The 14,837-nt window shown below is 37.9% G+C and overlaps 1 protein-coding gene across 5 annotated transcripts in view; it reads left to right on the top strand.

Annotated features, from left to right (window-relative positions):
• LOC143024880 (uncharacterized) overlaps positions 1 to 4,137 on the top strand; it is a 608,334-nt gene extending 604,197 nt beyond the window's left edge. For all 5 annotated transcript variants that reach the window (XM_076184232.1, XM_076184231.1, XM_076184229.1 and 2 more), the window contains one exon: positions 2,392 to 4,137. In XM_076184232.1, coding sequence (XP_076040347.1) covers positions 2,392 to 3,179 — 788 coding nt within the window. In that variant the 3' untranslated portion in view covers positions 3,180 to 4,137. The remainder of the gene's footprint in view (positions 1 to 2,391) is intronic.
• The last annotated feature ends 10,700 nt before the right edge of the window (positions 4,138 to 14,837 follow it).

Below are 14,837 nucleotides of genomic sequence, written 5' to 3'. Positions count from 1 at the left end.
GTCCCTCATACTTATACATCTTATTTACTTTCCTCCCTTTGTTCATAATAGTCTACTTTGCTGCGCATTAAATGTGCAGACTATCATTTCCACTTCACTCCCTGGACTTCCTTATCAAGTTGTATTCCAAAATTCGCAAAGAAGAATTGCACGAGACTTCATTTCCGACCTTTTAATGATATACGACCAGAACATTTTTTTTTATCTTATGAATCAATATGACTCAATTTTACCACACATTTCGACAACTTTCCACAAAACTTTTCTTTCTTCGACAAATGTACTTCGTTAGTAGAATCAGTCGAACAATTGACACGTCTGGCATAGCTTATAGAGTTTGATTGAGTTTGGGTGTTGTGTACAAAATTTGTGGCTCGAATTCATCCTCTGAACCAATGCATAGGAATATTTTGCTCTCTGGAATGCGCTTTTCATTTTAGGAGTGATTCGTTTTGCTCAGTGCTTCTAATCAATGTGGTGTTGAAAGCTTTCTGCCTTGTGGAATATTTTATTCTCATTGAAATACTGATATTGTTCCTATTCGTAGCGTTATTGCATCTGTGTCAATATTTTCGTATCATTTACAAGGACATTATTCTTCTGAACTTGGTGTCTACTATATATGCTTTTTATTTTTAGGCTTACTTGTTACTCTATAATTACTTTTTTCTCAAATACATGTCAGTGAAATTCATCAATTTACTCATGCTCTTTCACTAATGGAACGCTGAGAAAGGCCAGTATGACATATACAGCCTCCAAACGACTTCAATTATCAAAACGGGAATTTAGGACATCTCCTGCATTTCTGCATTAATCCTATTGAAATACGATCATATTTTGTTGCAATGCTCGCTGTATATGATTTTCTCTAATTATCTTTCATTTCTAGTGATAAACATACATGCATTATATATATATATATATATATATATATATATATATATATATATATTTATATACATACTATGTATGTATGTGTGTATGTATACATGTATGTGTTACTGAATGGAAGCCGCGAGATGGTAAGCGTACGAGACACCAGACAGAAGTTGAAGAGACGGAAGCAGTCGTATGAGTTGAGGTATGCTGATTAATTAATATATATATATATATATATATATATATATATATATATATATATATATATATCTATATATATATGTATATATTTATATATATATATCTATGTATATATATATGTATATATATATGTATATATATATATATATATATATATGTATGTATGTATATTTACGCACATATATACATACATATACAGTATATATACATATATATATATATATATATGTATGTATACATATATATATATATATATATATATATATATATATACATATACTAATTAATCAGCAGAAAATGCATATTTTTGTGTGTCTTCGTGAGTTTGTGTATATGTATGTGCATAGTGTGTGTGTATGCGTGTGTATGTGTGTTTTCGTTAGGTGTTGATTTGTAAATATGTATACGTTTATGTGTATACGCGCATCCTCGCAGAAGTATAGAACGATAATCGAATCCTATCACCAGACGTTGAATGTAAGGTTACGTTCTGTACAAAATTTGTTACCATGTAATGATCATATCGGCCCTTACCTCATTTTATCATTTATTTCTTTATTCATCTTTATCTATTTATCTATCTACTTATATATTTATCTATGTCTATTAATCTATCTATTTTTTTATTTCTGTGTGTTTTTGTGTGTGAAAAGACTAATGGAAGTTTAGTTGTCAGAGGTCGCTTTTACCACAGTTTGTGAGGTTTTTGCTATTCCGTGTTAATCTAGGTTATACAAACAGAATTTCTACCAATTATATAGATCTGTGTCAGTCTTATGTGCCATATCTGTCCGTAGAATTGTCCTACTTTGGAAGAAAATGGACAGTTTATTCCAAATCATCTGTAGTAAGTTTATTTCTCATCTTGTGTTGATCTTCCAGGTCTGTGTGATCACAAATTATCCTGAACAAGGCTGCCAATTGAAAATTTATAGTTATTTTTTATTTTATTTTATTCTAAAATATAATGGTACAATACATTCTTTATCTCCATGTTAGGAGGAATATCAAGTAAAAAGGCAATTTGTTTGGATTTCTAAATCCAATACTTTCAATTTCTAGCAGATCTAAAGAATAATTTTAGAAAATGCTATATTTACGTGTTAGGCTTTCTTTTCTGTTTGAAAATATACTCTAATGAAAACTTTTCATTTACAAAAAGCTTACGAATTCATTCCAAAACTTATACAATTACCTTTTAACTATAGTATGCGTGAAGATGCATCATGCGTCAAGAGTAACCTTAAAAATTGAAGAATTCATCTCCAAATGTCTACACTCGTTCCTAACTACCTCTTCGCTTTCCAGGTCCGTGTGAGGAGGCATTCAACCCTCACGGTCGCCTTCTTCTCACCCTCGGCTCCTGGGGTCATCGAAGTCGAAGGGACATCAGCCCCCACCGCTACCACCACCCGAGACTTCGAGTGCGTCGCCTAAGTCAAAGTCTCGAAAACTGTAGAACGGGCAGACCGCCTCCAGGTGTTCAGGAGCGTCGTGGTTACAGCCTCGACTCCTACTCGGTCACCAGCCTCCGCCCCTCGCCCACGGCAAACGGAGCCAGCAGTCCTTGCGGCGAGATCGCAGGTCCTTCGACGAGTGGCGCACTCCTCTCGACCAGCACCGCCCTCCCCACTGACGTCCTCGGCCATAGCCCCACACGTCACTACGACGGGGCTGTAGGAGGAGGAGTCGGGGGAAGTGGTGGAGGTGCAGTCGGGTCAGGAGGTTCTAGTTCGGGGTCGGGATCTGGTGGGCGGGGAGGAACCATTGTTCGACAAGACACTGTCGACGAGACTCTTCTCCCAGTCCCCTACGAAACCCTCATGGAGGAGGAGAACGAGCAGGAACACGAGGACGACTGGCTTTCCCTCCGACCCACCCGGTACCGCCACAACCTTCACAATTGTAGTTTTGACCGGTACCGTAGCTTTTACAAGGACTTGAGTGAGAGCAACGAGGAGGAGGAGGAGGAAGAAGAGGAGGAGGAGGAGGAAGAGGAGCGACATGAAGAACCGTCACCTCAACCTCCCGAGGAGAACTCCGATTCTTGTCCTTCGAACTCCACAGACGCCAGAGAGGCACCCGCAGATGTGTAAGCGCCCCGAACCACAGTGGAAACACAGCCAAACAAGCGACCCACATCTCGGCCTTCGATGGCCACCAACAAATGTTGTCACAAAAGAGTCCCCGTGTACTTTAAGCCGCATTTTAGCCCTCTATTTACCACGGTGTACATCATTTGTTTCTTTCAGGCAAGTGGAAATCGACCTTGTTATTTTGCTTCGGCGTGAACCCCGACACAGAATTGGGTTTCCTTCCCTGTTCAGGTCAAAAGTCTTGCCGGTCAGCTTTATAGCAGAGTCCCTTAGCCATTGCCATGGAAAACATGTAAACACTATACCATGGTAAAATAGGGGTTAAACCCAACAAATCCTTGCCCGGAGGTCATTTGTAAATTTTATTCTGGAAAGAAAATAAAAAGATTATAATCAGACGATTTGTTAAGCAAAGGAATATCCAGTGGACTGAACCGGAGTATTATTAATACTATTACCGGTTAATTCAGATGCAACAATTGTATATTATAAATATATAATTCGATATAGAATTCCACAACCAGTCCTACGGGTTTTCCAGGAGATGAAAAAAAGTTTTCTGGCGTCACACAGAATAAAATATGTAAACAGGCCACCGATCTTTAACGAGTGAAGTATTCCATTGTAAAATGTCCTATATTTCTATTGTGGTCTAACCCTTGAGAATCAGAAGCAAAGCGACTGGTTATTGTTTCTATTTAGATAAACTCTAGTTTCTTATAGCTCATTGTAGAAATGCGTCATGTTATACATGCTACAAACTCATACTACGACTTAATCTTTCGAATATACACAAAGATGCATGATTATATACGCACACACATATGTGTATTTACATTGTATAAGTACATTGTATGTATATATATGTATAAATATGCAGGTATATGAATATAATCATATATATATGTATATATGTATATACATATATATATATGTATATAATCATATATATATATGTATATATATATGTATATATATATATATATATGTATATGTATATATATATATGTACATATATATATGTATATATATATATATATATATATATATATATATATATATTTCAACAACCACAATGCATTTTAATTCTAAGCCATCAAAGGCCAGCACGCTTGAAATTGAAATGTGGTACTACCCAGGACTCGAACCGGGTAACCTCATGCAGAGTGCGACAATGACTTTCCACTTAAGCCATCAATCTCTCTTGATGGCTTAGTTGGAAAGTCAATGTCGCACTTGTCATGAGGTTACCCGGTTCGAGTCCTGGGTAGTACCACATTTCAATTTCAAGCATGCTGGCCTTTGATGGCTTAGAATTAAAGTGCATTGTGGTTGTTAAAATGTATCTCTAATCACTGGGACCGATTCAGTGTTGTACATATATATATATATATATATATATATATATATATATATATACATATATATATATATATATATATATATATATATATATATACATATATATATATACTGTATACATATATACGTATGTGTATATACATGTCTATACAATATGTATATATATACACACATATATACGATATATATATGTATATATATATATATATATATATATATATATTTATACATGTATGTATATATATATGTATATATATATATATATATATATACATGTATATATATATGTATATATATATATATATGTATATATATATATATACATGTATATATATATATATATATATATATGTATATACATATTTACATACATATATTTACACACACACACACATATGTATATATATATATATATATATATATATATATATAATATATATATATATGTATATATATATATATATATGTATATATATGTAATATATATATGTATATATATATATATATATACGTATACATATATGTATATATACATATATTATATATATTCATATATATATATATATATATGTATATATATTTATATATATATACATATATATATACATATATATATGTATATATATGTATATATATATATATATATATATATATATAATATACATACATATGTATGTATATATATGTAATATATAAGTACCTAATTATATATGTATGTACATATATATATATATATATATATATATATATATATATATATACTTATACAAATGTGTACAAATATACATATATCTGTGCACTTCTTACATGCTTTTATATATGAATACATGGGTGAATGTATGAATGAATCAATATTCATGAATTTGTTAGTATGTGTGTAAACCTTAGTATGCCTAGAATACTATACCACATATCTGTAAGGCTTTCGAGTGTTTGTCATCGTTATTGCATTGTATACTCCTGCTTAACTTAATAAATCGGTTTACTGATATCCACAGTATTTACATCATACCCATGATATGTTAATTTGGATTGCTGTGTACGTGTTATTTGTCTCACTTTCTACCAAAAGGAGCAAATCAGCTTCTAGATACATCTACCGTTTACGTTGCTGATGACGGAGAGATAAAAGACCTAAGCCATGAAAAGCCTGTGGCAGTAGAGATTAAAGAGACAAAAGTAAATAATTTTTTCTTTATTGTTTAGAAGGAATTGATAATGTGTTTAACTAGGATTTCTTGACGTCATTTTAGCTACCTGTTCCGATTTGGCCACAATATTACCCACAAATAGATGGCCACGAGGAGTCTTCGGTATTTCAATTGAACACCACTCTGGCCAAAGGTGCAACCTCCGGAAGAGTAAATCTAAAATGCAAAAATCCACCCACAGCCTCAAATTTGGCTGATCCCCACGCACACGTCCTTACGTCCGGGTTCTTCACATCGACCTCGCAGAGCCCTGTGTACTAAGTTTGGGACAAATCGGCTGAACTGATGGTTTCGGTCAAATTACATGGAACCTTGCGCGCCTCGCCGGCTGCGTCTGAGGAATGTCGCATTCTGGAGGGGCCTACTTCAGCCACACTGACCTCCCCCCCATCACACACACACACACACGTCGGTCGGAGTGGCAGCGAAGTCTGAACTCCGGTGATATCTTCAAATTTCGAGGATCACAACGACAAGCAAGTACCTGTGTTGCATTAATATGGAAGGGGAAAGCTCGTGGTGTAGTGGGAATGTGAAGAAAAAGGAGAAGGGGAGGGATTACTGAGGAAAATGGAAGGAAATGAGGAAGGGGAAGATAAGGGCCAGGAACTCAGACTATGTAAACAAAAGACGGCCTGACGATAGTGGTGAAGTCGATGTGATTAGTGAAAATGTAAAAATTAGAAATACAGATAAGAGCAGCGCAATGGAAGGTGAAGATAACTATTTCTATGGATTTAATGAGGGAGGAAATGACAACCTCCCCCGACTAGTAAATCTAGAGGAGAAGCTAAAAGAAATTAATGAAAATTGGGAAGCTAAGTTTAACCAAATAAAGTTAATTACTCAAAGAGTTGATAAGCTCGAAGGACTAAAGAAAGAGAATCAAAACCTAACTAAAGAAATAATAGAATTAAAAAGACAGTTAAGACAAGTAAAGAATGAGAATGAGATGAGAATGAGGAATTAAAGAGGAGTAATAAGGAGAACAAAGAGTCCATAGCAAAAGAGGTAAATGGTTGGAAAAAGTACAAGAGAACAATAAAATGGAATTTAGACGTATAAAGGAACAGCCGATGAAATAAAAAACTAAGGACACCGTTATTAAAGAGATGTGGGAGAAGGAAAATATGGTAAGAGACTTAGTGGATAAAAAGACATGTGTAATTATATTAGGGATGGAAGAGAAGTATAATCTAAATAGGACTACAAGAATAAAGGAAGAAAAGGAAAAAGGAAATAAGATATTAGAAGAAGTTCAAGAAGATAAACCAGGAACAGGGAAAGAAATAGTAGAAATATACAGGCTAGGGAATTACAATACAGATAGGACCAGACCAATTAAGGTTAAATTCAGGTCACAAACAACATCAAAGAATATCTTAGCAAAAACAGGGAAACTAGCAGACAGTGAACAATATAAACAGGTATAGATAAAAAGAGAAATGAATAAAGAGGAAAGAGAGGAGGAGAAAACAAAAAAGACTAGAAGCTAAGGGGAAAAAAACGAGAAAAGAACAGTCAGAAAAAGAGAACCAACAGTAGAGGAGAAATAGAATATTTTGAATATATACATATATATATATATATATATATATATATTATATATATATATATTATATATATATATATATATATATATATATATATGTATATATATGTATATATATATATACTTATATATATATATATATATATATATATATATATATGTATATATATATAAAGGAGTGGAAAAGTATGTCCCAAGACAAGAGCAAGAAAAAGAATATGTAAAGTGCTGGTACAACAAAAGTTGTAGGGAGTTAAAAGACAAAAGAGATAAAACTTGGACCAAATGGAAGAAAGAGAAAAGTCATGAAAAATGGAAAATATATACGTTATAAAAATCAGTATGTACAAGTGTGCAGAGAAGAATGAGAAAATACGAAAAAGATGTCATAGAAAAATAAAAAGATCAACCAAAACTATTTTACAGATTTGTAAACAACAAACTGAAAACAAACAAGAATTAGAGAAACTACGACAAGGAGGAATTGAATACACAGAGAAAATACATATGGCAGAAATTATGAACAAGCATTTTAAATCGGTGTTTACAAGGGAGAACATACAACCTAGAGATATCGAATGGGAGGAGAAAGCCCCCCCCCCCTACGAAAGAGACAGAAGTATCTAGGGATGAAATAATGAAACACTCGAGTAACTTCGGTGTCAGAAAATTGCATGAACCAGATGAAATAGCAAACTGGATTTTGAGAGAATGCAGGAATGAACTAACAGACAAAATACATAGCCTAATAAACAGTTTATTGAAAGAAGGAAAAGTTCCAAAAGATTGGAAAAGAGCAAATATAGTACCAATATATAAAGGGGGAAACAAGGAAGACCCTACTAACTATAGACCGGCCTCTCTAACAAGTACGATAGCAAAAATTTGTGAAAGAATTGGCAAAAGTAGATGGGTAAGGCATTTGGATAAAACAGCTTATTAAATCCAAGGCAATTTGGATTTAGACAAAGACAATCATGCGTCACAAACTTAATGTGTTTCTATTCAAGGCTAATAGATGTAATACAAGAAAGAGATGGATGGGCTGTTTGTGCATTTCTAGACCTGAAAAAAGCTTTTGATAAGGTGCCACATAAGAAGTTGCTTAAGAAATTAGAAACTGCAGGAGGAATACAGGACAAACTGCTAAAGTGGGTGGAAGACTTCTTGCATGAAAGAAGTGATAAGTGGTGTTCCACAAGGAATAGTTCTGGCCCCAATAATGTTTGCTATATATATTAATGATATGGACAAAGGAATTGAAAGTTAAATGAGCTTCTTTGCGGATGATGCAAAATTGTTGAAAAAAGTGAACACCGAAGAAGATTGTGAGTCGCTACAGAGTGATCTCAATAAAGTATGGGAATGGAGTAGGAAGTGGGAGATGGAATTCAGTATTAAGAAGAGTAGAGTAATGGAATTTGGAAGAATAAAAAAAAAGAATAGTGGGATCATATAAATTGGGAGAAGAAAAAAAAAAGTAGTAGACGAGAAGGACCTGGGAGTTGTTATTATGAATAATATGTCCCCTGAGAAACATATAAAAAAAATTGGAGAAACTTATAATTTAACCCTGCTCAGGTAAAGCTTGTTTGGGGAAACGCCTCAGGTAAAGCGGGGTCTGACAGACCCCCCCCCCCCAAAAAAAAAAAATCACTGCATTTAGTGATATAGAAATCAAAACATATGTACTTCAACTTATCTTCTTCCATTTACATGCTTGAAAGTGCCTATAATTGTTAAAATATTTTTTAATGAAAATTACAACAACAAAAAAATGATGAAAAATAAGGTACTGCTGACTTTAGAGGGTACTTGACTGAAAACATGAAACGTGAAGCGGTTGGTCATCATCATTTTGTAGAGACCAATGTCACAACTATCTTTAAGGAAAAACAGAGCCACAACAAATGAATAATAAATGTGTTTAAAAAAAACATAATATCTGAAAAAAATCGGGGGTAATTTTTTTACCCCCCCCAAAAAAAAAATACTTCCACTGCATTTAGTTACATAGAAATCAAAATATATGTACCTTAACATATCTTCTTCCATTTACATGCTTGAAAGTGACTATAATTGTTAGAAATATTTTTTAATTAAAATAAAGATATATATATAAAAAAAATAAGGTACTGCTGACTTTAGAGGGTACTTGACTGAAAACAGGAAACGTGAAGCGGTTAGTCATCCTTATTTTGTAGAGACACAATTATAACGCATTCCAAACGATACCTTCACCATCAAAAACAAACAAAATTGAAACAAAGCTAAATGAAATTCAACATATCAGTCATAAAAAAATGATAAAAAAGAAGAAATTACTATTTACCCTTAAATATAAATGATAAAACATCTATATGACATGAAAAAACCTCAGGTAAAGTGGAGTCTGACAAACCCCACGCTACTCACACCTAAGGTAAAGTGGGGTCTGACGGACCCAAAAGCTCTATAAAGCTTATATAGAGCAAGGAATGACCCTATCACCCCCTTAAACTACTCCACTCGTCAAGAAGGTATAGGAGAGAACATATCTATATGCAATATATTAGTATATTAAAAGTAAAAAACAAAAAAGCATGGGGTCTGTCTGACCCCACTTTACCTAAGCCGGGTCAAAGTGGCATTTACATACCTGGACGAAGAAACGGCGAAGAAAATACTAGTCACTTTGATAAGACCAAGATTGGAATATGCAGCGACGACGTGGTCACCAAGTACAAAAAAGTATAACAAAACTAGAAAGAATACAAAGAGCAATTGCAAAATTGGCACCAACACTCTCAGAACTATCATATGAAGAGAGACTAGCAAAATTTGAGCTACAGACATTAGAGCAAAGAAGAGAGAGAGGAGACTTGATAACTATTTATAGAATCATGAAAGGCATATAAACTATTGATAGAGAGGATCTCATAAAATGGGATAGTAGAAATACAAGAGGACACGGAAAGAAAATCAAGAAAGACAGTTATAGAAGAGATCTGAAAAAGAACAGCTTTCCCCACAGAGTAATAGACATTTGGAACAAGTTAGATTAGGAAGTGGTGTGTGCAAAAACAATTCATGAATCTAAAAACAGTGTAGATAAAATGAGATACGAAAACGGGACCTCACGAGCATAGTTCCCCTTCCCGTAAAATACAACTAGGCACACACACACACACACACACACACACACACACACACACACACACACACACACACACACACACACACACACACACACACACACACACACACACACACACACACACACACACACACACACACACACACACACACACACACACACACACACACACACATACACACACACACACCGCAAGTCTGCATGAATGCGGCCAATGCCCATGGAGGGTGTGGGGCCCGTACGGGGATTAGGAGTCGGGCGGTTGGACGGCCCCGTCCGTAGAGTCTACTACTAACGCAGCCCAAAGCAGGTGGTAAACTCTCTCTAAAGCTAAATATGACCACGAGACCGATAGCGAACAAGTACCTTCAGGGAAAGTTAAAAAGAACTTTGAAGAGAGATTTCAAAAGTGCGTGAAACCATTAAGAAGAAAACGGGTGGAACCTCGAAGGTTGAACGGGGGGGGGGGGATTCAGTCCGACGGCGTCGGAGTGGAGTGGTGCGGCGACCCTTTGTACCCGAGGAGCTCCTGCTGCTCGACTGGCACCGACGGCCGTATTTTTCTCTTAGGAGGACACCGCGACCCCTTGTGGGGTTGCTGAAGGCCCGGGAGGGCGGAACCATTCCCACGAGATGGGGACCCTCGGTGACCTGACCGACCCCGAGACGGTAGTAACCGTAAGTGCCCGCCAGCCGACGAATCGACGGGCACCTCCCCGGCAGGGTCAGTGGAGCTTTTCAGCGACGTGTAGGTCGGTGATCCCCCCAATCCGTCTTAAAACACGGACCAAGGAGTCTAATATATGTGCGAGTTATTGGGCGCACTAAACCAAAAGGCAAAATGAAAGTGAAGTACCTCCTTGAGAAGGCCCGAAAGCCAATTTGCTACGCGGCGCAAGCTCGGGACTTGCACACCCCACCGTAGTGGTGAGTCGGGCGGCGTCGGCGTCGTGGTTGGCGGTGGAGAGCGACGGGGTGTCTTTTTTTCACGACCTTTGAACCACGCAAGTCCGTCCTCACCGAGCCAGCCAGCTAGCCAGCAGCGGCCCTGATACCCACCCACCCCGGCCAGGCCTCTTCCTCCCCACATGCGGTCTATGCAGCCGGAAGGTTGTGGGCGAAAGGGAATCCGGTTTTATTTCGGAACCTCCACCCAATGACGGTGTTACCTCACGCCTGAAAGTACTCCTGGAGACAGCAGGAACCCTGCTGCTACCGGCCGCGGTCCAGGGAAGAGTTTTCTTTTATGCTTAGGAGGTCTTGGCCCTGGAAGCTACTTGGAAGGCGAGAAGGCCTTATGAAACTCGTAGGGCGTCGCAGGTCTTGGGGCGTCTTGAGTATTAGGATCTTTTACCGGTACCTGAAGCAACGGGGGAAGGGTCAGATTTTTGGGGGAGTGCGTACCCATTTCAGCAGCAGTTCTCCAAGGTGAATAGCCTCTCATTGACAGAATAACGTAGGTAAGGGAAGTCTACAAATTAGATCCGTAACTTCGGGAAAAGGATTGGCTCTGAGGGTTGAGCCAGTTGTGCCTGTAGGGGAAGCGGAAACGGGCTTGCCGTCTGGACTGGGCGAGGCCTACTTACCGACCGACCGCCGTCCTCACGAACGTTCGCGGCGACGCGGTTGGGGTCGGCTGAGCCCGGACCAGATTGGCGTCCCTTCCGTGGAACTCGCAGGCTAACGTGGGTGGTGCCTCGTCGCCCCGTAACGTTTCGGCTGGCACTCAGCGACCGACTCAGTACTGGCACGGACTAGGGGAATCCGACTGTCTAATCAAAACAAAGCATTGGATGGCCGTAGCCGATGTTGACACAATGTGATTTCTACCCAGCGCTCTGAATGTCAAAGTAAAGAAATTCAATCAAGAGCCTCTGATGCTATTTGTCGACGGAAAGAGGAAGAGAACCGTCGTCGATAGCCGACCCACCATCTTCATCGCCGGTACATCCATTAAAGCGATGGATATTGAGGCCACATATAAGTATCTGGGGGTTCCCATCGGTGCTAAGGGTGTTGTTAAAAACAGCGCAGTTATCCTTGACGAACCACTTGAATACAAAGGATTACAAAGGATTACAAAGGCGGAGCATGCCGACAGGAGACCTTTTGGTCCATATCTAGGTCGGATGCGAAAAAAAAATCATATTAATAATAAAATAATAAATAAAAACTATGATAATGTAAATAACAAATAAAATACATAAATAAATGCATAGGTATAGTTCAATAATAAACAAACAGGTAAATAGTAAATAATAATAAATTGACATATAACTAATAATAAATAAAAATCAGACAGACAAATGATAACAAAACAAAAACAAATAATATAAGATAAATTATAATCATTACAGCATCTTACTTAGGTATTTATCTAAATGATTCTTAAAGCTTCGAACTGAACTACATTGCACTACCTGTGCAGGAAGTTTATTCCATTCATTAACTACACGGTTGGCAAAGTTGTTTCTACCTACTTCCAAATTGAATCTATTTCCGGAGAGTTTAAGACCATTGTTTCTTGTCTGATTCTCATTCAATGTAAAAATTTGGTCACTTTTGATGTTGTCAATTCCCTTTAGAATTTTAAAGACCTGTATCAAGTCACCTCTGAGTCTACGCTTTTTTAGGGAAAACAGATTCATATGTTTTAGTCGATTTTCGTATGATTTATTTTTGATATTTGGAATCAGTTTTGTGGCTCGCCGTTGTACTTTTTCCAATCTGTCAATGTCTTTAATGAGATTCGGTGACCATACGGAAACAGCATATTCCAAATGTGGACGAACTAACGATTTATATAGCTTGTTAATGAGTGATGGACTTTTGAAATCAAAAGATCGCGCAATCAGTCCTAGAATCTTATTTGCTTTCTCAGAGGCTGAAATACACTGCTTGGATGATTTGAGGTCGTTACTGATAATTACGCCGAGATCTTTTTCACTATCAACTTTTGTTAACGAATTTCCGAATAACTTGTAATCGTACTTACTGTTATTTTTACCTATGTGCATTACCTTGCATTTACTTGTGTTAAATTTCATTAGCCACTTTTCAGACCATTGCTGTAATTGATCTAAATCTTCTTGAATATCTAATTGGTTTGAGTGATCATTTGCCACTCCGCACAGTTTTGTATCATCAGCAAATTTGGAAACAGTAGATTTTAGTCCATGGTCTATATCATTTATATATACTATGAATAGAAGTGGCCCAAGAACGGAACCCTGAGGAACTCCACTTGCAACACTTTTCCATCCAGAAGTTTTTCCATTTAAAACAACTCTCTGTTTTCGATCATTCAACCAATTACTAGTCCAACCTAATAGGCTACCACTTATTCAAGGGCCCCTCTCAAGCCACAACAAAAGATGTATATACTGAGAGTTCACCTTCTTTCTGGACTCCTTTACCGTCTGGTTTTGGGGAAGGTCACCCTGACTCAACTCGAGATGTGGGATTGAGCCCTAAGAAGAACAGTGTGGACCTGGTTACAACTCCCTAGCGACGTATTTTTATGCACCGGTGTCACCCGGGGGCCTAGGATTGATGTGCCTTAGGATAGCAGTCCCGCTTCTCCGAGGTAACAGCTTCGGCAGACTCGAGCGTAATCGAAGCCTTGGCGAAGACTCAGTTTTTCACCCAGCACCGAGAGAAGTTCCCTTGTAGCGTGAGCTATCAGGGAACTATATTTCGGAGTAAGAAAGAGGCTATCGCTTACTGGACTAACCGACGTCACGACTTAGTCGATGGGGTTGGCCTAAGGCGGATATTGAACCCAAGGTACACTCCTTGGTGTCCTACGGGACCACGGTGCTACCCGGAAGTATATACATTGATGCTGTGAAGCTCCGCGTGAATGCCTTGCAAAATATGGTAAGGTGCTCACGTGGGGCGGCTTGTGACGGCCCCGCCGCTCAGGCAGATGTGCAGTGTGACAAGGGGTATGCTATACCTGAGATGCTTGGGTATATTTTGCAGGTCTGCCCCGCCGGCGACGGAGCTAGGATCGCGCGCCACAATTTCGTGGTTGGTCGCCTGGCTTCAATACTATCTGCGCGGAATGATATTGACAAAGTATTTGTTGAGCCCCACATTAGAGTACCTTCAGGGCTAAGGAAACCTGACCTGGTGGTCAAACAAGAAAATATCATGCATATCATCGACGCCCAGATAAACACAGACGCTGGGTCTACCTCTTTGAGCGACGCACATGAGCTGAAGAAGCGGTATTACAATGCAGACTCCCTTAAGAGGGAGGCTGCCAGAAAGATAGGGTCAGCCGAAGTCAAGGGATCGGCGAATGTTGCTAGGGTAAGCGTGTCAACGGCCACGTTTAGCTGGCGTGGCTGTGCGCCCCCTGAATTCTGCAACATCCTTTGATCCCTTGGTAT

Source organism: Oratosquilla oratoria, chromosome 4 (genome assembly GCF_046742065.1).
Source record: "Oratosquilla oratoria isolate Oo_2021 chromosome 4, ASM4674206v1, whole genome shotgun sequence".
Taxonomy (NCBI): Eukaryota; Metazoa; Arthropoda; class Malacostraca; order Stomatopoda; family Squillidae; genus Oratosquilla; species Oratosquilla oratoria.
The sequence above is the reverse complement of the archived record's forward strand: the minus strand, read 5'-3'. Positions and strand labels throughout refer to the sequence as shown.